This window comes from Athene cunicularia, assembly GCF_003259725.1.
Source record: "Athene cunicularia isolate RWA chromosome 7 unlocalized genomic scaffold, athCun1 chr7_part1, whole genome shotgun sequence".
Lineage (NCBI taxonomy): Eukaryota > Metazoa > Chordata > Aves > Strigiformes > Strigidae > Athene > Athene cunicularia.
This window is the reverse complement of record NW_020799107.1, coordinates 1,405,406-1,429,727: the sequence shown is the minus strand read 5'-3', so window position 1 is coordinate 1,429,727 and position 24,322 is coordinate 1,405,406. Positions and strand designations below refer to the sequence as shown.

The window sequence follows — 24,322 nt, the reverse complement described above, 5'->3', positions numbered from 1 at the left end:
CTGGATTCCCCAGCATTGGACAGTTTTAAATTTCTGCTGGACGTGGTACTGGGCCACCTTTTCTCGGCAAAAGCATGGTCTAGACAAGTTGACCAGATGATCCCTTCCAACCTGGGATTCTGTGATTCTATTGCAAGTGGACCTTGGTTTCCAAACTGTTGCTGTGGCAGCACTCAGCCTGCATCAGTAAATTCACTAACAGTCCTAGAAAATGCAAGCAAGGACCAGTGAGCACTGTGAGCAGTTCTGTACCTCGTACTGGTCGAGGAAGATGTGCAGCTGCTGCACGCTGATGCGCAGGTCAGTCTCATTGAATTCGTATGGAATGTTCCAACCCAATGGCCCAAAATTCCGCCTTTCTTGCACCAGCGCATGGAAGAAGCAGAGCCCATACAGCAATGTCTTGAACTCGGCCTTAAAACCAAATGCAACACCATTAATAATTCATGACTGGTTTAAACTGTTTCATTTTTTTTTCTCACATACTGCACAGCAGTGGTCCGAGTCACTCAAAACCCAGCTCCTGCTCTGGTAACAAACATTTCCTTGATATACAAAGGCCTTCATCAGGAAGTCATCAAACCATCATAAGCATCAGTTATAAATATTCCCTTAAATCAGTGTGAATCCTCAAAGCAATTTCATTTTTACATCTATATATGTGTATGTAATTAATATACATGACACATACAACTAGGCATATAGGATCATGTATATATGCTTTTTTTTTTGCTTTTTTTTTTTTTTTTTTTACACCACTGTATTATAAAACATTGTTTGCCCAATATTATTTTTTTTGTTTTCCTCACAATCAAGGTAGATTTCAGGCCATTAAAGAAAAACTTCAGGTAGGAACTTTTGTTTTGTTTTTCATTTGAGACCATTTGGCAAAGTATATGACCTAATTTAGAAGAATTAAATTAATTATAGAAAAATAATATAAAATATGCTTGCAAACAGACATCCAGTTTATGAAAAGAGTGGCTAAGATTTTCCGTCTTACATTTTTTGAAACTAGAGAGATGTTTTATTAATGCCATACCACAAAATTTCAGTTGAAGAAGTAGGAGACAAACAATAAAAATTAAATTTACTACTACCAGTAATCAAAACCAGATTCATTGCAGTGGAAGACAACTATTTAATTTGGAAAAAGGTTTTTTCCCCCCCAGAGGACACATACACAGTCATCAGTGTCTGCTGTAACTGATTTCAAAGTTACAATACAACATTACTAACAGGTTTTTTGCAGCTGTTGAAAAAGTCAGGATCAGATATTGGATCCATCAGGTATGAACGAATTATATTGGCCCGTAAACCTTTTGGTGCTTCATTAGTCATCTTCACTCCATTCTGAAGTACAGACACCGGGAACGTGGCAGATGGGTAACTGGTGAGCCAAATTCGGAAATCTGGATGTGTTGTATCAGGGTTTAGCTCCTTAATAAACACATATAAAAACAGGTAATTGGAAGACACAGTAGATTAATACACACCTCAAGTGTTTTTATTAAAGCAATTTTTTTTTACAGTGGGAAAATACACCAGTTCAAAGCTTAATTTCTCAGATGCTTTTATGTAATCATAGTGAAATTCACAGTTACAAATTACAACTTCCACAGCTGGTGTATTTTTCATTCAAGACTTCAGTATTTTGAACTAAAATTGGTCTTCTCTGTGAATGTTTGTGGAATATATGAACAAAAGCAAGTGCAGGCTCTATACCACAAGAGCAATGGAATGTATACTTTGTCCATTTACTGCAATGAACATCATACAGCTGTTCTGGGAAGGGCTATAATAATAATATGGATACAACAGAAATGTGTTAAGCTTATTAAGAAGGAAGAAAAAGAAATAAATATACACCAGTACCTCTTTGAAAAAACCTACAGCTGTTCAAGACCAAAATTCCTTAACATACTGGTTTTCTGCTGTAATAGATAGAGGATGATAGCTTTTGCCCTAAAGAGTGTTGTAGCGGCTGGAATTTACTGTTCACGGAATGGGCCCCACCCGCGTTTGTGAGCACTTTCTATTCCAGCAGGCAGAAGGGAAAAAGACAGAATCAATATATGATGATTACCCTTACAGGATGGAAATCATCATAAAGTATGCTAAACTGGCTTTTCAGTTGCCTGTATGGATCAGACATGCCTTCAAAATTATTTATAAGAAGATGATAATACTTAATTTACCTCACAGACTCTTTCCAGTATTGGCATCCATGAACTTGCTAGATGGCAATTTTGCAAAACTATCCATGTTCCTTCCTTTACTGCCTTCTCTATCATTTTCATGGCTATTGGGCCTTGGCCTTGACCAAGTGACAGAGAACTAAGCTTTGTGTCACCATATCCCTGCATATAGAAAGCATATTATGTTAAGAATAATATTGCATAAATACACTGAACCTTCTAGTATGAGAGTTCACATCTGTATGTATTCTTGAAATATTCAATGTCCAGTATATTTTAAAATACAGTTTAAATCTTTTTTTTTATGTCAATACAGCTGACTAAAACCTCTTATCTTCCAACTACACATCCATGTAATCCAGAACTGTAAAATTCTGACAGTTTCAAAATACTCCCCAAAACAGTATGCTTTTAAGGATGTAGAAAACCTACTATAAAATGCAGGATACATGTGCAGCTTGGTGGTTGGAGACTTGAAGTATGTCTGTCAATTTACAACAGCATGGAATTCTGACAGAATAATAGTCAGAAATACATCTTACCAGAAAACAGCAACTTTCTAGTATTATAATGATACTCTTCTACATAAGAACTGATAAAGGCTGTTGGGGATTTTTTTGTTTTAAATCCTATAATATTGACAGTCGAAGCCAAAAAAAATCCATATTTGAAGTCTGAGGTTTAAATGCCACCCAAGATCCTAAGGTCCTATATTACTACAGTGTTTTTTAATTAAGTAATGTGTAACTTATTAGAAAAAAAAAAAAAAAAAAAATCAGATAACATGCCTCACAATGAACATTTATAATATTATGGTTTTGTTCCTTTTTTCCATTTTCCATTTGAGATTACACACTAATAGATCATGACATCACATTATATTTAAATATGCCAAAATATTTAAGATACAGTTTCTTATAAATAATAGGCAAATTATTCCTAAAACCAAGCTGCTTACTTACATTAGTGCTTTGTGGCATTTCAACTTTTACTTAAATGAAGTTCCTTGCTTCATACAAATATAGGTACATGTCCACACACACAAACATACACTATATTAAAAAAGTCTGTAGATATTACAATACCTGATCATCAGCAAACTTAACAAGGGCTGCCATGGGGTCGGCACCAGGAGAAAGTATGAATATCAGTGGTGTACAAGAATGACTATCAGAAAATGCTTTTGACAAATCAAATGGAGGTGGCTCAATAAATGGACGGCCTAGGTTGTGAATGATAAATTCCTGCACCATTGGTATTATCTAAAAAAAAAAAAAAAACCAAAAAAAGGAAAATTTGAATTTAAGTGTCCTGGTTTTGTGTAAGCATTAACACACATAACTCTACACATTTTAATATAACTTTCAAGGACAGTACTCCTGCATATAAAATTAGATACAAGTACAGTCCCAGAGGAATAAATGATCGTAAATCAAGGCAAAAAAGGTGCTCTAAGAGGGTTGAAAACAGAATTCCTAAGCCAATGATCCTTACTCTTATTTCTGTCACCACATCTGGACCGACTAATGGTAGAGGATGGTAGAGGAAGCTGGAAATTTTTCTGCACTTCATCTATACTATGGAGAGGATTTCAACTCTGCAGTCTCATAATGCAACACCTTCCAAAGGTGTTAAGATCTTGTCTTAGAAAACTGCTGTGTACCACAGTCTTGTACACACTGGTGTTTAAACTTCCTACTGAAGTTAACTGGGCTCTGTACCAAAATGAGAGACAATTTATAAAATGACAGCTTAATGCTTTCATCCTGTAAAAACCCTCACAGATATAATTCTTTTAAATATCACCATTCATTCTATCTCTGGAGACATTCTAGAATATTTTATAATAACCACCTCCCCTTTAAAGAAATGCAACAGTATTTGCAAATGTGATACTAAGATTTAATATTTAACACAAAATTCAAGAAACACTAAAGGTTTCAAAATAGCAGCGTTAATTCAATCACTTTGGTCACAATTGGAATAATATTTAAAAAAAAAAAAAAGCTGTCTTTGTAACTAGAGTTTTTAACTTGCATTTTGGACATCTGAATTATAGAACTTGTAATTTTCCTACTGCATTAGCACAGGTACTTTCAGTTAATAAATATATAGTATGCTGAGTACACAGAATGTGACACAGGAGAAGAAAAAAATTTCAGTAGCTTCATTCCTCTTGATTGTCCTGCTCTTAAACTCACTTCTGTTTTTACTTACTTCCAAATTTACCCTGCTTTACAGGTGCAATGCGTAACCAATTAGTGCAATGCCTTAAATTTGAGAGCAGGAGGGAGGCTCTAGGCTGTCTTAATTGCAGGCTTTAACAATGGAGATGCTCTTGAAAGAGCTTGCTTCAGCTTCTGAGCTCTTGGGTGATTTTAAGAATATGTATGAATATGAGAGCCGTTTAAAAACTTTCACAAACTGGCCTTTTGTGGAGAACTGCAAGTGCACTCCAGAAAATGTAAGTCTGAACGTGGATATTTTGACTATGACTTTTTATATGTACACACACACTGTGGCTGAGTTGTTAAGTATATTTATGCTCAAGAAGAGTTGTGAGATTCCACTAAGCCTGAAGATGATGAAGAGTTGAATACTCCAACTTTCCTCTGTTCCCTGCTCAGAAATACTGTAGTAGGATGGCTGGCTTCTGCATGTCCAGTTCACTAGACTAACTACAGAACTGAATATAGTTACTTTTTTTGTTTCTTTTTTTGTTGTTGTTCTTGTCATTTAAGAGTATTTTGTAGTCTTTCTGATTGCAAATTTTCATTCACAAAAAAGAAGCCTACATTAGAAGAAACAAGGATGCATCAAGCAGGAAGGATTAAGTAGCAGAATGATCACTACTTAAAATTCAGAAATTGAAATTATTTAAATTTTAGAAAACTTAACGTTTATGTCCCTGCAGGCTTTGACTTGAGCATTAAAAAAACATATATATACCCCCGACTTCCACTTGGGCATACACATGAAACTTCAGGCTGAATCTCAGATGAGTCACACTGCAAGAGCTGAGAAGGTGTGAAGTTTGATAACTGAAACTTACTTAATTTTTAGTGTTCCCTAAAGTGACAGGAAAACGTAGAAGTTAAAGATGTGGCATTGCACATTTTTTATATTTAAAGGTTCTTTATGTCCATGGTCTTATGCTATGTTTTTTTCTCTGAAAATATTCTTTAAAGCCCTGGCTATGGCAGATTTCACATGCTGCTACTGAAATGCCAGTGCAGCATGGCACCTACTAGACATTATCTGGTGGAACAAAGCTACGCTGGCAGCCTGCAGACACCACAGCTATGCAGAAATCTGTTCACTACTTGTAGCCTATTCCTTGTTCCTTTACTAGTTGCTTATTTATCTGCTTGCAATCCTCACACTAAAAATTTATTTTACAGCCTGATCTGTGCTGATAGACACTGTGGGGAAAGGCATTGTTTGCAAGCTCTCAGAAACAGTTTGCTGATGTGAACATGCACAGTTTGTTGGATGAGGCTCTAAAATTTCTAAACTGTCACCTGCAGATGGCAAAGGCGGGTTTTGTCCACTGTCCAAGTGCAAATGAACCAGATGTGGCAAAATGTTTCTTTTGCTTGATAGAACTGGAAGGCTGGGAACCAAATGATGACCCATGGTAAGCACAGATGTAACAATGTTCTTGAACTAAACATCTTTGACAACATCCCCTTACTCATTATAAAATTACCAGTTTCTCTGTAACAGCTCACAAAACTGAAGCCTACTGAAAGTTTATCTCAGCCAGTAACCCTGAAGTAGTTCAAGTAGCTTTTAACTGAAATCCACTAAAATCTGTTTCGTATGTTTTCTCTATGATACTTTTTCTACTGATAGACAGTAGAAATACTGAAGAGACCTGTCTGTTAGATTACAAGAGATGAAGAAATCTTAACTTTCATGGGTTTAATATCTGTTCTTATTCTGGGTTTATGTTGCAGGGAGGAACACACCAAACGTCGTAGCTGTGGCTTTTTATCCCTTACAAAGCCCTTTGATGACCTGACAGTGGAGGAGTACTACATGCTGGAGATGACACGGGTGAGAACCTTCCTTGTAAGTGTTAACCAAATAATCTTAATATAACATTCAAGGCTAGAATCTAAACAGGAGTTTCCATCTCTAAGAGTTCCAAGCATCAGCAAGGAGTGATTGTGTAAAGCTAGAAAGTGACTTATTCTGAAGTAATGATTTACATGCATTATTGACTAAGAAATCTGCACCTAAACAGTTCTCAGTGTAGTCTGTTGTCTAGTATTTGAAGGAAAACCTTCCTTCATAAATGTTTTTCCAACAACTCATTACAGAAAAAGAAATAATCAATCCAGGAAGCTCTACAATGAGCAGCTCTCTCTTTCCCAGGAGGAATGAACAACACATATGAAAAAACAAAATTTGACCAGATCATTGCTTCAGGTGTCCAGTTTTACATGTAAAGCAGTTTAAGCTTTCAAACTTGAAAGCCCATTTCAAATGTTTTACAGCTATCCAGTTTTATTCCTCTCCACTTCTGAGATTTCATGCATGCCATAGTCTTGATATATACAAAAGCACACAAAACTGAGCTGCTTCAACTAGTTGATCCAGATCAGCTGATCCTCACTATATGACCCGTAATCCTATGGGTAGTAAGAATCAAGTGAACCAAGTTCCTTGATGAGGCACAGTAAAGGTTCTGCATCTTGCTTCCTAGTGAGTTTGCACAAATAAGATCTTTGCCTTCTTGATAATGTTCCATATTGAAAATATATCTGGTGAGTATCAAGGTTAATTAAGTTCCCTATACAATTGACTCAGGTACATAAAAAGAGGATCACATGCTGCAGTGGGAGCAGTTTGTTATCTTAAAAGGTGGACTAAGAGTGAGAAGATGATGTTATCTAACCTGAGCAGTGAATTATTTAGAATGGTGTTCCAAGGTACAAAAGGGGTCTTTGCCATAATATTACTTTACTTCTAAGTTCAGCATATAGAAAACTTGAAGCAGCAGCTTCCAGTGGGGACAGTTTGCCCCCAAGAATACTGTCACCAGTATTGGAGGGTGATGCACTAGGGCAGATCCCAACACATCCTGAGAAGCAAGATCATGCCTCTTCACCCAGAAGAAAATCGGACTGAAGTCTCCCTCCCTGATGTGATTTAAACTGCAGGTTCACAATTTACTTTAAAAGACAATGTATACTAGACATAACCAAAAATGGTCAATGAAATAAGCCCTGCTGGCAAGGCTGGTAGAGGAGCTTCTGAATCAAATGGGGTTATGCATATGAAATAGCTGCTAAACAGTTCTGCACCATTCATTGCTGGCCACAGCCAAAAGTAGACTTCTAAGTTAGAATTAGTGGCAGATCAGTGGGGTTTTGAGGATCTAAGTTTTGAATAAAGTTGAAATATAGTTAAACTGTTGAATTTAAAGTGTCGATCTTTTGCTTTGATTTAAGTGCAAAACTGGCAGAAGCATAATAAACTCTTTTGAAGAAGAAGTCACTGCAACTAGACAGCGTCTTGTGGATAACTTTGTCTCCAAGCATCAGTATACACCACTGCCTCCAGTGCCTCTCCATGACGGTCCATCTGCCCAACATTCTAAAAGCTCATCCTGCCAGTCAAAAAAATCCATGAGAAGTGAAGGGTAAAGTCTGACTCTAAAAGTTTCTCTTCTTTATATGGTACAAACATTCATATTCTTAGCTGAGTACTAATACAAAGCTAAACAGCTGTGTGAGGAAGTGTAGACAACTCCTTTCTTAGGCTCTCAAAGAGGTCATTCTGTTTATACTAACTCCTATCTTTAAAAATGTGCTTTGTCATTATATCTAGATGTGGACTAACAGTAGTCCCACTAATATGTGAATGTATGAGAAATGTCTAAGCAAATACTTATATTCTGTTTTTAGTAGGTTGACTTTTTTGTAATAAAGATTCACAACTTGTGAGCACCTATTGTGATATGTGCTGCATTCAAGACTTACACCTAAAGAGATTCAAATCGGAACAGTTTCTGCATCAAAACACTTTCCATAGAACAAGATGGATCTGTGTCTCTGCAACTAGCAGAGAGCTTTAAGCACCTATGTTATCTACACTCCTGCTTACCACTAAGTTATCTTCCTATATCAGACAAAATCTACTATAGATAGTGACATCCATCAAAAAGGTTACATAAGCAAAAAGAGCAGGTGTACTGAAAAAGGAAAGTCATAAGGTTTGTAAGACAGTCTCAAGGAAAAAGAGCTCTGGGACTTTTGGTGTGTACACCAAAACTTAAAAGCTACAGGCCTACCCTTCTTAAAGTTTTTTTTTCATTACAATTTCAAACTTACTGTTTTTTTTGAAATCATTAGTTCCTATTTTCCTGTATGATAGGCTGTTGTAGAATGGCTGTAGACAATACAGTTGCAATGCACACTTACAAATACTTTTGGTTTCCAAGATGGACAGACCTTTTTGAATAAGGTGAAAGTTTTGTACATACTTTGTCAGGTCTCAAGCAGCGAATGATAAGCATCCTTTGGAACTCTCCCAACTTGTCTTGCCACTCTGCAGGAAAATCCTCATGCTGGGGTTCCTTAAAAAAAAAAATAAAATATGTATTTCAACATTCTTTAAAGCATTTGGGAATTGCCTATAGTGAGAGCAAATTATCTTTTAATGTGACACAACAATCCATGATATATTTTTTTCTTAATCTACAGAAATCGGGTTGGCATGCTTAAAGCTTTTTTAAAATAAAACCAACTTTAAATACATGTTTATCTAAGAAGCTTCTCTTACAGCAGAGAAGCTATAGTATTTTTTGAGTGTTTAAAAGATGATAACCCAAGGTTCTTCTATAGAAAGTGAATAACAATGACAAACACATTACTGTATTACATGATGGCTGATTTAGGTTGCATCTGAATGCAGAAAATGAGTGTAGGAGGACAAGAACTAGAAAACTAAATGTCCCAGAGGACTTAGTTTGTAAATGGCCTATGTATAATCCATCTGTTATGTTACTTGTTGCAGTTATATCGAGCACAGCGGTTGTTGTGTGGCATGTCAACTTCTTATTAGACTGAAGTAGAGTGTCAGCTAGGTATGCCTTTCTGAAAACTGGTCTTACAGCTGTGCTGCACAGAGGTGTGCAGACAGACCTGCGCAAACTGCATTCTGAGCAACTTTGATTTAGCAAATCAAATCATAATGGAGTTTATGTTCTGCTGGGGATCTAGAGCCTTGCTCCCTCCTTCCCTAACTTCTAGGCACTTAGTTTCAGATTGGAATCCAGAATGCTGCATTATTCTTACATTAATATATAGGAAAAATACATACCTCAGAATGACATCTCTAACAGCTGTTAAAGAGTTTAGCTAAGAATTTGCAAGGTTTGTAGAAAACTGAGTGAGTTAGGAAACACTGAGGAGTGAAGGTTGCACTGAAGCCTGCATTGAGTTGTGCTACTGTGCCAAAAGCTCTCCACTTCTCTATGAGAAAAGATGCAGCAGTAACTTCGAGATTAAGGCAGCCAGCTAGAGGAGAATGTTTCAGTCCCTGCTCCAGAATATGCAATACAACTTTAGATAAAATATATGGAGTCCTTGAATTGGGGATTTGAAGTTAGGTATCCTACTTTTGGAAGCAACCTGATCTACAACAGTAGGAGGAGCAAAGTGCAACTCAAACTCCATTGAAAAACTTTCATATTCAGTGTATGGTTGCTGATGACAAAATGGCTCAAGTGTCACTGATTTCGTACCCTCTCTTTAACTCGCATGCATGAAACTGCCCTGTATTTAAATTTATCACTAACAAGATAGGAAAAAGAGCTGGTTGAATATTACTGAGGAACAACTACACTGGTGATAAAAAAATACAGCTATCAAAAAGGAATCTTCCCCAAGACCCATTAAGGAGCACTTTCAAAATTCTAGTGCATTTACATGAAAGTACTGGTATTAATGCTAGATAGGTAACAAAAATGTTTTCACACAAGAAGTAAAAGGCATAGCAACTCTTCTATATCAGAACAGTGATAGATAAAGCCAATCCTTTTGATCTAGCACTCAAAGTTCAGTAACTGAATGTTCCTGGCTCCAGTGTTGCTGTTTATTAGATTCTTTATAAATTAACTGATGACCTGATTCTATAGATCTCATTTTGTTGAATGCCACTTAAATGAAGGAATTTCTGTTTATTTCCATTTGGCTCTGTGAATGCACAATAGCTATCGCACACACCTTGAATCTTTACTTCTGAAAGTCAGCACCTTTCATTTATATTAAGCATTGCTTTTAAAAGCTATAATCCCAAAATCCATAACACTAGTCTCCTCCCTCAAACTCAAACACCATCATTTCTCTGTTCATTTTTCCAAGCAACTATTTCCCAAAGAAGCACTAAACCCCTGAACTTGATGTATATTTTTGTAAACATCCAAGGAAAGCTTTATCTCTGCTATTTGCATGTTTCCTGAAATCTGGACAACCAAAGGAGCTGCAGCTGCTTAGGAGCATTTCCAATCAGAAACCAGTTCATTTCCTCTCTGCATACTTTAAGCTTATTTTTTAAAATAGAAAGGATTTCTAAATCCTTGATGCTTAAAAGGAATAAAACACACAATCTTTTTGAAATGGGTGTAAGAAGTCCTGGGTCATTTGACTGAATATTGGTAATAAATTTTCATCATTTAAGTTAACAGTGAGAAAAGTGCTTCACTGGACTAGCATAAATAGACTATTATCTGAACATGAAAGTGGCTATGGTCAGATATGGTGCAAGTAGGAAAGATGGACAATTTTTTAAATTATTTATTCAGGAGGTATGTGTATGTTGAGGACTTTGCATATCAAGAAGCAGAAGGAGGGAGAGTATGATAAAATTAAAAAAAAAAAAAAAAGGAGTTCATAGTAAAATTAAAGATGAAGCAAATGGCCAAATGTGGAATAAAATTCATCTGAAGAGCTTAGATTTTAAAGAAACAGTGATGAAGTTAAAGTAAGTGTCATGGTTTAACCCCAGCCAGCAACTAAGCACCACACAGCCGTTTGCTCACCCCTCCCTCAGCAGGATGGGGGGAAGAGAATTGGAAGGGTGAAAGTGACAAAACTCGTGAGTTGAGAAAGAACAGTTTCATATAATTGAAAGAATTATAATATTGTAATGAAAGGGAAAATATCAAAAAGAGAGAAATAAAACCCAGGACAGACAAGTGATACGAATGAAAACAATTGCTCACCACCAGCCAACCAATGCCCAGCCAGTCCCTGAGCAGTGGTCCCTCCCCAGCCAACCTTCCCCCAGCTGTATATGCTGAGCATGATGCCATACAGTCTGGGTTAGCCCTTGGGTCAGTTGTGGTCAGCTGTCCCTGCTGTGTCCCCTCACAACTCCTTGTGCACCCCCGGTCTAGTCACTGATGGGGTGGTGTGAGGAGCAGAAAACGTCTTGATTATGTGTAAGCACAGCTCAGCTGTAACAAACCATCTCTGTGTTATCAACACTGTTTCCAGCACAAATCCAAACATGTGTTGGGTTTGACTGGGATAGAGTTAATTTTTTCCATATTAGCTTGTATGGGACTATATTTTGGATCTGTGCTGGAATGTTTTCATTACTACAGGGATGTTTTTTCCTTTTTGTTAATCCAGGGATAGATTTCATTGCTGAGCAGTGCTTACAGAGAGTCAAGCGAGCAGGCTGGGGGTGCACAAGGAGTTGTGAGGGAACACAGCAGGGACAGCTGACCACAACTGACCCAAGGGCTAGCCCAGACCGTATGGCGTCATGCTCAGCATATACAGCTGGGGGGAAGAAGGAGGAATGTTCAGAGTGATGGCATTTGTCTTCCCAAGTAACTGTTATGTGTGATGGAGCCATGCTGTCCTGGAGATGGCTGAGCACCTGCCTGCCAATGAGAGGTTGTACATTAATTCCTTATTTTGCTTTGACTGCACACACGGCTTTTGCTTTACCTATTACATTGTCTTTGTCTCAACCCATGAGTTTTCTCACTTTTAGCCTCCTGCTTCCCCATCCCACCATGGGGGTGAGCAAGCTGCTATGTGGTGCTTAGTTGCCTGACAGGGTTGAACCACACAGTCCCATAAACACAGCCCCATACCAGCTACTATGAAGAAAATAAACTCTGCTCCAGCCAAAACCCGCACGCTAAGTCATTAATGCACATATCAGGTCACTGTGGGAAACACAGGTCTCCCGAATCCATTCTAGTTTCTCTACATGGCAATAATTGGTTTTTCAGAGTTATCTAAGAAAGCAGCATGCTACACAATAGCATGAAAAGGTATCCTCAAAGCATTGTAAACAAATGTATAGACTGGCAAGGGACAGTGGTTGCCTTAAGTTTAGCAAATTTCACTGTCACCTTACCAGACTGCAGGTTTTGTTGCCTTTTTTCCATCCAAATTCAATCCAAATCGTTAGTTGCTATTCAGAAGCCACCTGACAAATTGGCAATAATCTACTACTACACACCATTTGCTTAAATATTTACACTCATATACGTAAGAACATATCATGTAAAATGAAAGCACTTTCTTTTCCCTGAATAAATATTTTCAGTGTGTTAATTAGCTATGAATGCAAGTAATCAGGAATGTTAACATACCAAGCTGTCATATACCAATTTCCATCCATCCTTCAGTCGTGTAAAATCCTGACGAATGTTTGTGAAGCATGGCAAATCTTCTAGTCGACAAATTTCATCCCATGATTTTTGAGGAAGCCAGGTACATGGATTAGAAAAGGGATTGTCCAAGCCTATGCCTCCAGTCAACAGAAATTTCCACTCATTCTCATCAATCTACAATGAAAAACACTGCTTTCAGGACTAAATAAATAAAATCTAGTATATAATATTAGTATATTACGTGGGAAATCAGTACATTTTTCTCAGTTCTTGCATTAGTTGAAGAAGCTTCTATACAACTACTAAAAGCTTATTTACAAAGTATTTATTGTCTCGTTTTCAGTTAAACATGAATGTAAGGAATAAAAAACTCTAAGATATGAGCCAATTTAAAGATTCATCTGCATTCCTAACTTGAGGAATGAACAATGTTAACTGATTAGATTTTTAGACCCATTCTTCAAATCCCAAAATGTTGAAGGAAAAAAATACTGGACATATTTCAGGGAACCATGCTTTTTGCACCCTATCCTTGTAAAGCAAGTCTAAATATGAAAAAGAAATATCAGCCTATTGCATCTTATTCCTTTGTCAGTATTCCTTTATCTCAAAATTTCTTTGATGTCTTGAATTTCTAAATTGAAGTCCCTGTGAATGGGAGACTAGTGTTCCACGATTATTACTGTCAGTTCTTCAAAGAATTCACTTCTATGTATTCCCTGAGATAAAAATTTTAAATGTTCCCTCTATTACACTGAAAGACACAACTCCAAGAAACCATAAGTACTGTTTTGCAGATGATATGGTTAAAAGGTATGTATTTTGTTATGAATTGAAAAGTCCTGTAAAGAAATATTTTGTAAAGAGTTACTAGAAATTAATAGAATTTAGTTGGTACAAGCATTTGATTTTGAGAAATTCTGTGCAAAAATAAACATATTTAGCACCTTAAGTGAAAAAGATAATTACTTTCTTAAATCAATGGTTACAATTCATTTTGATATGCTCTTAGAACTCTACAGTAAAATTTTGCAGTGTTCACTGTAAGAATAACACAGTCTGGGCTTTGGTTTAAGTAATGTTTAGAAAAACTGTTATCATCTATCTCAGTATTGCCAAACCTGTTTGTTATATTTTTTTTTTAATTCTAGAGAATCTTTTTCAATGCTTATAATAATGCTTTTAAAATGAAAATAAAATATCACAAAATTGAGGCTTAAGTAATATAACTACATATAAACTTATTTTTCTATTCTTATCCTGTATGTTCATATTACTGATAGTTTGTATATGTAGTTTAATATATGTCATATCAAACTGCAAATTATTTTTAATTACTGACCAGTGTTTCATATTTCAGGAGATTCACAGTTAGACAAAAAGAGAAGAGCAGCTTGTCCTTTTCAAAGAGGGAACGACAGACATTGACATAAAGTGAGTAAGTAAAATGATCCTTGAGAATCTTCAGCCTACAGGTGTTGAAAAAAGAACAACCTGCCATTAATATCTTTCTAAAGAGTGCACTCTAGAAACCTATTACAAATCATCTAGGTCTCCCCTTTGTTCTAATAAACTCTCTGGTCAATCACCCCAAAGCAATCATTAAATGCATGTACCATTTTGTGAGTGAAATAACATCAAAAACCATTTAAGTCAAATTACATCTCAGTAACACTTGATTTTCAGAGGAAGTGAGAGGTCCCTTTTGAGAGAGGCAGAAGAGAGCAGCAATTTTAAAATTCATTCTGAATGTAAATAGCAGCACCAAAATCAAAACAGTCCATCTTTAAAGGTGATCTGAAATATGTTTTCCATTCTATGGAGTATTTCCTTAATACACTATAATACAAATATACTTAAAACTCTGTTATTTATTATCAATGATTTCCTTTAAACACAAAGCAAGGAGGCCATCTACTGTTTTATAAAGGTTTAAATTTGAATACCTTGAATATCTAGTCAAAACAAGGAAAAGTCCATTTGGATGGTTAGAAATGCAGTGTCTGAACTTGCACAACTACTTCAAATACCTCTTTCAAGGTAGTAACAAAGATGTGGAGAGGTGCTATAGCTTTTTTCCAACTACCTAAATCACCCGTCCCTTGGCAGGGAGCTACCTGGAGGGTATTCCTGCAGTTGGTGATCATTCAGAAACCTAGATGTGATCTATAATTGAAAAGTGGAAAGTTTTTGACAGAAGATCAAGATTGAAAGCAAGCTATGTTGTTTGACCAGTGTCTCCTTTTCAGTCTTGTGTTTCAATCTATATTTGTTTTCTTCTATTCAGCTAATAAGAAATAGACCATATTTAGTAATATTACTGTAATATAGAGATGCTCCTATTTTTTTATTAGCATTTTAAGTCCTTTCAAAATTACTGATTCCTCATCAGTTAAACGGATGTACATACAACTTATACAAAAAATACACAAAAATGGCCATGGGACAAACTGTAAACTTTTTTCAAGTTACAGAAGTAACATGGTTTACATGAGAAAAGAATTACTAAAAAACTATCTCAGCACAGAGCCTGTAGTGAAAAAATGTCTGACTAATGAAGATAGCCCAAGACAGTCTTATGTGAATTATTAATTCACAGAGAATTTTCTGTGAGTCTGTCTTCCTCTGCCTTCACTGGGCAATATTATCAAAATGGGCTTGCATTAATAATTCCCTGGGAATGCATACTGTCGGCTGATACAGGTTGTGTATCTTTACATTTCTGCTGACAGAAAGGTTCTGAATCAAAATGAGATTAATTTATTTATTGCTTACTTTAATTTAGGCACACAGGCATACAGAGGATTTTTGACATATAAAATAGCAAGATTTAAAGTCAAAGAGCTAGGTTTATAGAACACAGACTGCCTTGTTGGTAAAAGGTTGCTTTGAATGTAGTTTCAAATATGATACCAAAATATTAAGCTATGACTTAAATGATTAGTAGCAGTATCTTTGAGAAAACAGTTATGCTATACTTAGATTGCCCAAACCTGGACTAAATTCTAATGAAAAAATAACCTTCATAGCCAATATGCCACCAAACTGAACACTGCACATTAAACTACACACTGTTACCTTACCAGGTACTACAACTTGTATTTAAATAAATATGTATTTAAAACAGTAATGGATAATTCAGAAATTGCCATTTGCAACATTAACTACAAAAATGTTCTATATGAAAATTGGGAGAGTAGGTTCCCTCTCCCATCCTTTGTTCTTTTGATGAATAGGCAAGTAGCTAAGTAACAGAAGCAATGCTCTGTGATTTGAAGATCAAGTAAAGCCACTAAAGTAGCATTCAATAACTCATGTGACAGAACACTGGAAAACTTTCTTTAAAGAATCTCTGTGTAGATAATTCACTTTAAGGGTGAATTTCTGAATACTTTTAATATTTTGAGTAATCCTAATGTGATCATAATAGTGAGGTCCACCACATGTAAAATCAATTCAGATCATTAAAGACTGCACAGTTTCTCCTGTTCTCATGAACAAGCTGGAAGAGGGAGGGACACTTTAAGTATAAAACAATAATCAAACTGTATTTAAAAGATGGTTGGGTTAATAATTACTGCTTTGCACACTCTACAGCCATCAAGACTTCATTCTCTCTCACTAGTTGTGTGAAAAAGTTTTTTCTCTGTTACTTGTAGACATACAAAATCACTACATGAAATATAAAATCAAAGCTGATACTTTGTAATTTCACAGATGACCTGAGGTAGCAATTACTAAATGGAAACAGTGAAATATGTTGCACTTGTAATATATTGCACCATTTTGTTTCTATGAATAAATTATTTTCAAAATATATATGACATATATATGTACAAAAAATATTTCAAAATGCAATGCCTGAGACAATACACATTGGAGAAATGACAGTAACATACCTGGAGTAACTATGAATACAACACCAATTATAAATGGTGAATTATCACTCTTACCTTGTTTGTAAAACTTCTGATTGTTCTGAATTATCTATAGACATGATGAAAAGGTTAATAAACCACATGAGTGAATACTGGTACATTGGCTCAATGTTGGCTAGATCAGCAATGGAAAAAAACAAGATTGACGAATGAATAGCAATAGGACGATAGCCCATACGAGTAGCATCAATCTCCTTTTCTGTCTCTTCAGCTACAGCTTGTTTTTCAGAAATCTCATTAGCCAGAACTTTGGAGGAAGACAATATCTTGATAGCAGTTTCATCCTCCAAAATATTTCCTTCTGAGGCTGAGAGAACTTCTAAAATCTTGTCTTCTATTTCCTTTAGCTGCCTAAAATAGTATACAAGATTTTTCACATATGAAAATACAGCTGTTTTCTGTTAGTTTCTGTAAAATAAGACAATGTGTAGGTTCTATTCATGGTATGCAACTTACATGACAAAACCCTTTTTTTCTTATTAAACATTCCCTTAAATTCCCTTAAATATAAATCACAAATTAACATTTTGCAATTACACAACCCGCAGTTCAGCTCTCTAACATTTTCTAATAATCTCAGAAATAGGAAACCATATCAGAAGAAGAAAGGCACAACCAGTAGGAATATGAGTAAGAGCACTCATCCAAATCAGCCTAAAAAAAGAAACAGCAGCTTAAGTTTGGGCTCTCAAAAAGAGCAGTTTTGAATTTCCTGTTAATTCAAACCAAAAAAATGGTCTCTGAAATATATTTCCCATGATTGTATTTCCTTAAACTGCAATCTGCTTCTATCCCTAGCAAGGGAAGTTATCTTGATACCTTTTATTCTCAGCCCCTTGAAGGATAAGGGCTTGTTTTTCTTCTTCAAGATCTGGCCTTTCTTTTGCAACTACAATTCCAAGAAGCTGATCCTGCATGCCTTCTGAAGTTATCATGAAGTTCAATAATGTCACCTGTTAGAAGATATATTTTTTGAAAGATAGCATAGATATGGCCAGATGCAATTAAAATGCTTCTTCATTTACAAGATGAGGTTTGTATATCATCATGTAATACTCTCAACCAAACTTCGCGAGTAAACGAATTGCAAATGAGGGTTTAAGATTATGTGTTGGAAAGCTAACTCCAGGATTAACCCAGAAAGTTCACCATAAAAGGGATGTGACAACAATGTATAAGATTTTATTCTGTTCGTCAAAATTACACTGAAACTTTGAATATCAGTGCTTCAAGTGATTGGTCCATAGAACATGAATGAACACTTTTACATGCAAGAGCGACCGTTTGATAACTGTATGCATCAAGCAGCTGTCACAGAGAAAGGAGCAAAACATTTCTATGGAAGATTAAATAAATTTGCTATTGGTTTTTTTTCCAGAATTGTTTCACTTGAACATCTCAGGAAAAATGGAATGTTGGCAGAGTATTTTGCAAAAAATATAAAAACCAGGTAGATCACATTTTATGGCATTTAGAAACTTTCCACCCACAAAATTTTTGCCATTTTCACAAAGTAAGTGTAACATACATGTTGAAGTTGTACTTCAAACTATTATTGCCTCTGCCACATACGTTTTCTCTCTTCAATGGCCTTGTACATGTGCAATTTGTGGTGCTATTATTATAGGGATTTTTGTATCCTAGAATTAGGATAGAGTCAGGTTCTCTTTTTCATGAGAAAATCAGTGACTGTAAAAAAAATTATAGGTTAAAAGAATTCCCATCCCATGACATATTTATAATGGATCCAGAAAAATCCACATGCTCTTGCTGAAGAAGTGGCAAAAAAGTACAGTATTTTACATGAGAAAGAGAAGGAATACATTACCAGCAGAAGACCAGAAAATAGTTTGACACATGTAGTTCAAAACCAATAATCATCAAGATTGATGAAAGTATTGGTTTTATTTAACTGACTCCTGTCCCTACCTGTACTACAGATAAAAATCATTAATATCAAAGTCTCATGTAGAGTTTGCATGTGAGGTCACTATTAAATTAAGACCTTGTAAAGATTTTTATAACAAAAGGTAACTAAATAGCATCAGGAGATACAGACTGGGAAAGGTGATAAAAATAAATAAATTCCTGACAGTATGAAAGAATGACAGTATTGCAAGGTGAAGTATTAGATATGAGAAATGTCAACACTTCTAAGGTGATACCAGTCTTCCAGCAGTGTAAAAAAGAAAGCAACCAATGCTGGCAGGGGAAGGGGAATAAACAAATCCCAGAAATTCTTCACTGGTTTTATCCAAGGAATCATTTTAAAATTAAAACAGAGTTGCAATTAATTTTCAAAATTCTCACCTTAACAGATGTTTCAGGAAGATAATGTGGATTTCTCAGCTTAGTTGTAACATAAAAGCGGAATTCAGGAGCATACTCAATGGTGGAGTCTCCAAGGCAAATGCACATACTCCCTGCCTGCTTAAATGTCTGTCTGAGGAGAAGCGGCTCTAGGACAGGATCAAGTTCTTCTCCAATATTCTCCAGTAGCACTTCAGCGTAACATAAGAATTAGTAGGACTTTCTTGGCATTTGTATTACTGATTGTTCTTTACAATACATGTGTATAATGTGTATTTACAGTGTACAAAAAATAAAAACATTGACCAATATCTATAGATGAGTTTAATGTTTCTTAGAGTATTCAGCTGATTGAAAAATAAATCAAAGAAATGCACCTTTAAATTCTTTTTCTAATATTATATCAATTGGCAAAAAAGCAAATAAAATGCTATCACTACTACTGGCTTAGCAGTTAAATGGCTACTGTTTTTTAAAAAAGGAAATAACAACAAATTAAATGCCTCATGCCATAGAAATAATTTTGGGTAACTAAGTCTGCTTCAATTATCACTGTAGGTGTATGAGCTTGTTAAAATCAAGAAAGATATAATGGAGAATAAACAATCCGTTTCTTTACTTGTAGTCCAGTTAGCCATTGAAAAATAGCTGGAGTTGTAACTATGTGTTTCATTAATTTATTTCTATTTGAAGGTAATAAGACCACTTGCAACAAAAATACTACAGAGAATACAAGAATCATTAATGATCACAGCCTAGCAATCTGGTATTTATATTCTTGAAAAGCCAACTAAAAACAACAGTACTTTTTGGAAATAAAATTATTGTAACACGAAAACAAAGGAATGGCAAATCTCATCAAACAGTTAAAAGATACAAATTAAATGGAGTATTATCATTCTATTGTGCTAAGAAGTATCTTATAACCTGGGGTGAGGACTTCAATTACTATAGTACTTATATGATTCAAAATGAAAAAAAAAAAATAATTCTGTTTTCCATAACTATGAGAACATTTGATACTCACTGGAGTTTAAATTTTTAGCTAATTATTTCCCCTCCAGGTTCTTCAGTAATTTACACATTCACTAGTCAACCTACCAGGACTGCCAAACTGAATGCAATTTTCCAGTGTTGTAACAAACTGAGGATCGCTGAGTTTGATTATATGCAAATTATTCACTTTTTCCATGTTCTTTATCCATTTATTTGCTTGACCCTGAGGATCTATCATCAGAGGCCATCTTCTTGCATTACTAAAGGGAAAAATAGCAACTTTCAAAACTGAAATATAAACTCTTCAAATGTTTATCTCAAAGTACTTCTTAAGGCAATTTATTCCCTTTTGTCAATAAAATAAAAGTGCATCAGTATGAAATCACAGTAGGGACATATTCAGGTATAATCCTTGATGAATTTAAGAGAAGACAGATGAATCTTGGAGTTTTTTCTTTACAAAAAATAATTTTCCTCTTTCAAAGAAAGTACTTAGAATAAGACTTCTTACTTCCTAGAAAGTTTAATCACATTTAATTTTATAACACTTTCAAAATTAAAAGATCATTCCAAGTTTCGAAATTTTGAACAGCATTTATAGTCTTGTACATAAGTGAGCATTTTCAAGTGAAAACAAACTAAATCTTTCACTAAAGAGACATTTTAGAATTAGTATAAAAGGAAATATATAAGCAGATTCAAAGGTCTCTCTACCTCTTAATCCCTAATCTTTAAACAGCAATGAACATGAAGAACTTCTGGATTTTATTTTTGGCAGACTGAGTAACTATTTCCTAGATTTTTTACAGTATTCTCTACTACATATAGTTACATTACCAAGATATCTAGGACTAATGACACATTTTAATCATCAATTACAATTACAACAATAATCACCTAAATTAGAAACTGTATAAGCAGGCAGAAATGAGAATTCCAAAATAAACAGAATCCTAAAAATCTGGATCAAGGGGCCCAGTCATATCCCAGTTGGTTAGGGGATATAATATAGTCTACTACTGGAAGGAAAAAACTAGCAATACCTTATTTTTCCAGATTCAGCATAAAAAGAAATCTTTCAGACTACTTCTGTGTCATCTATCATTATTACAAGTTAGCTTATGCACAATGAGACTGGAAAATTATTTAACATTAATAATTTTTTAAAAATTGAAACTTTCTCTCAAAAAATTCTGATTCACAAATAAAACTTGCAATGTAAACATGTCTCCATCTGTATTCTTATTTTCCTTAAAAATACTAAGATGAAATGTATTCAATTAAGTAAAACACAATCACATTTTTGTCCAATGCTCAAATACACTCTTTTCTTAGAAAGAGTGATGGTTTAAGAAAGTTTTCCATAGATTGTCAACAGAAAGTGATAAACCTTGAATTAGAAAAAGGTACAGAGCAAGTAGTTGTAGCTATAGCATAATTTCTAAAAGATAATGCTCAGACAAATTTAGTTCAATGTAATCTAAGTTCTTGAAGGCTTATTAGTTTCAAAATTGCTGGCAGGCAAAACTGTGTAACACATAACAAACCTTGATCTTTCGAGAGTAATTTTAAAACAGATAAAGCACAGTTTAAGAGAGAAAAATCCTTTATATTCTCTGTTACAATCTCTATTCCACAAACCTCTTATTAAGGATTAAGTGTAGTTGTAAGGCTTATTTATACATGTGTAAATACAACAACATACAATAACATGCATGTAACCCTTACTCCAAGGGTTCATCTATCTGTGACTCAGGCGCAGTCCTGTGAAGTGCAGCTGTTTGACTCTGGATTATCATTACTGAAAAAATTTTATTTTAAACTGTGTGAGACTGGATAAGCAAAACTATATAAGATCTAAAAAGTGAAAACAAAGCTGAAAGGGAAGTTGGTTGCTTCAGAATAGTAACTCACAAGAAGTTATGAACTTTGGAAAGAAGAAAAAATGCAGAAACTGTTTTTAGCTTTTTGGCAACTGCCATCAGATCTGGCAGCTCAGCAAGATCAAGAACCAGTCCTCTCCGAGATGTAACAGAGGCCAACTTTTCCCCACCTCAACATCAGCCTTTTGGCTAGCAGAAATTTATAAAGTGTACTTGATACAGTTATGATCAAATTGATATTTGGCTTAGTAATGTTAATCCTAACTATCATGTATGTGTTTTAGTGAAAACATTCTGTACTCAAAAACCATGGCTAATCCTGTTTGCAGAAATTCTGCACAGTAAAATTCCTTAGAAGAAGAAATATATATGGAGCTAAGGAGCACATGCACCTTGGATCATTTGGACTGAAAACGGTGATTGTGGAAGCAGGATATCAGAAGTTTAGGAGCAAAAGTTCTAGAAGAGAAATTTACTATGTGTGGCAGTAGCTTGAGATTATACATGGGATGCTACAGAGGTCCATTCTGTGTTATGGATCACAAATTAAACTTAGGAGCAACAGTTCACCAGCTGAAGGAGGATGGCTGTCTTCCCCCTTGTAGAGTGACTTAGGAAAATGGGTCATCTGGAGGAGACTCTGTCCAGCCCAGCCATGAATAAAGCTTTCGCAGGTAAAATGCATTGACAGATTCAGGACATGCATTTGTAATCCAACAGGACAGCATGATATCTAAGCAGACATTAAGGAAGTTAAAATGTGGGCTTTGTAAAGTTACAAGCATTTTGAATAATTTGATAAACACAGATAAGGGCAAATTTGGTAACACAGTATGTCTAGAGAAGCAAACAGAAGATCTGAAATCTGAACGTGTGTCAGATGAGGCAGTGGCATCAGCAGTATTAGAAGACAATCTCACAGTAGGTAAGTGTTCACCAATGGATCCAAACTGTACTGAAAGAATAGCTGAGCTCCCTAATTGCTAAGTGGCTCAGTTGCTTGTGTGAACCCAAAGGGAGATCGAGGGATATACAGCAAGGTGGTTTTAAAAGTACGATTATACAAGGTGATACAGCAATTGCAAACTGTAAACTGAACACAGTAAACTTGCATGTTAAGCACATTCTAAAGCAGACAATATTTATGTAATTTGCTCATAATCATTTTGCTTGTTCTTATTTTAAAACAGGAATTTAAGTTTTGATAGAACCTCAGCCAAAACCTACAGTATGTATTTCTTTCCCTAATTACTTTTTTCATTCCCATATTATTTTCAGCATATCACATTTCAGACTAACTGTGTAACAGACTTGAAATACTTAAGACTGAATAATTAAAAAGTGGTTCTCTAATAACAGCCAACGACAGCTTTCATCAACGATACATCCTTATTCATTGACGGGAATGCATAAGCAGTCACTGTGTATGATTTCAAATTATCTTTGAATAGCTCTCTAATTCTGCTTTTTTAAAAAAATGTTGTTACAAAAAGCTTGAGTTTCATTTTAAATGGTTCCTGGGGTCATACTATAAAATTAATCTAGTCATAAATTCATAACTAAAGGCATGTATCATCAATTTGAGGTAGATTCTATCTCACATTTCAAAATTAAAAGCTATCATTATTTAGTTTTAAAATGCTAATCATCTTTGCATTAGTTCAAAGAGAATTTTGATCAAAGCTTTATAAAAGCAAAGTGCTACGATGTAGATGTATTGAACTCATTAACATTTGTCAACTGTTTAGCCTGACTGATTGAATTATCAATACAGTAATTACTTTTTTAAAAAGTTACATATACAATCATCATCCCATCTTCTCTAACTTCAGTAAGTAGTTTTGCTTCCAGAAGTACAATCAATGCCAGTTTTTAAAGTCAAATGAAAGTATGTTGAGGCTCTTTAGCTACTGCATTATTTTGTCTTATCTGTTTCATTTTACACTTTGTTACCCATCCAGTTGCAAAACTGAAGCATTATCCACAATCCATGCTTCCAAAGGTTAACCCTATGATATACAATTTCCATTATGTGTGAAAACCTAACATTCACTCTGCAGTAAAACAGTATTCATTCACCAGTCTACACAACATTAAAGTCTTCAAACAATGAGAAGAATTTTCATGTAAACAGTAGGAAAAATTAAAGATTTATATTAGTAAGTTTCTGCAGTAGCCTAATATAAAAAAGATGCACAAATGTTAGGTCCATGTTAGCGTAGGCTTAACAACTATTAACCTGGCTGCAGAAAAGAATTATAAGAATTATTTATCCATTATACAGAAAAAAGAACTGACAGAGGTGAAGTAAATAGGTAGTAATCAGATAGAGAAACAGATAAAGCAACA

The 24,322-nt window shown here is 35.1% G+C and overlaps 1 protein-coding gene across 1 annotated transcript in view; it reads right to left on the bottom strand.

Annotated features, from left to right (window-relative positions):
* The window catches only part of DNAH7 (dynein axonemal heavy chain 7), a 120,007-nt gene that overhangs the window by 9,257 nt on the left and 86,428 nt on the right, over window positions 1-24,322 (bottom strand). Inside the window, exons 47-57 of the mRNA XM_026852194.1 lie at window positions 20,196-20,350; window positions 19,095-19,285; window positions 17,604-17,737; window positions 16,800-17,135; window positions 14,189-14,315; window positions 12,826-13,020; window positions 8,692-8,784; window positions 3,284-3,460; window positions 2,199-2,360; window positions 1,240-1,440; window positions 253-414 (exon numbers count right to left, since the gene is read on the bottom strand). Of these exons, the coding sequence (XP_026707995.1) occupies window positions 253-414; window positions 1,240-1,440; window positions 2,199-2,360; window positions 3,284-3,460; window positions 8,692-8,784; window positions 12,826-13,020; window positions 14,189-14,315; window positions 16,800-17,135; window positions 17,604-17,737; window positions 19,095-19,285; window positions 20,196-20,350 (1,933 nt within the window). The remainder of the gene's footprint in view (window positions 1-252; window positions 415-1,239; window positions 1,441-2,198; window positions 2,361-3,283; window positions 3,461-8,691; window positions 8,785-12,825; window positions 13,021-14,188; window positions 14,316-16,799; window positions 17,136-17,603; window positions 17,738-19,094; window positions 19,286-20,195; window positions 20,351-24,322) is intronic.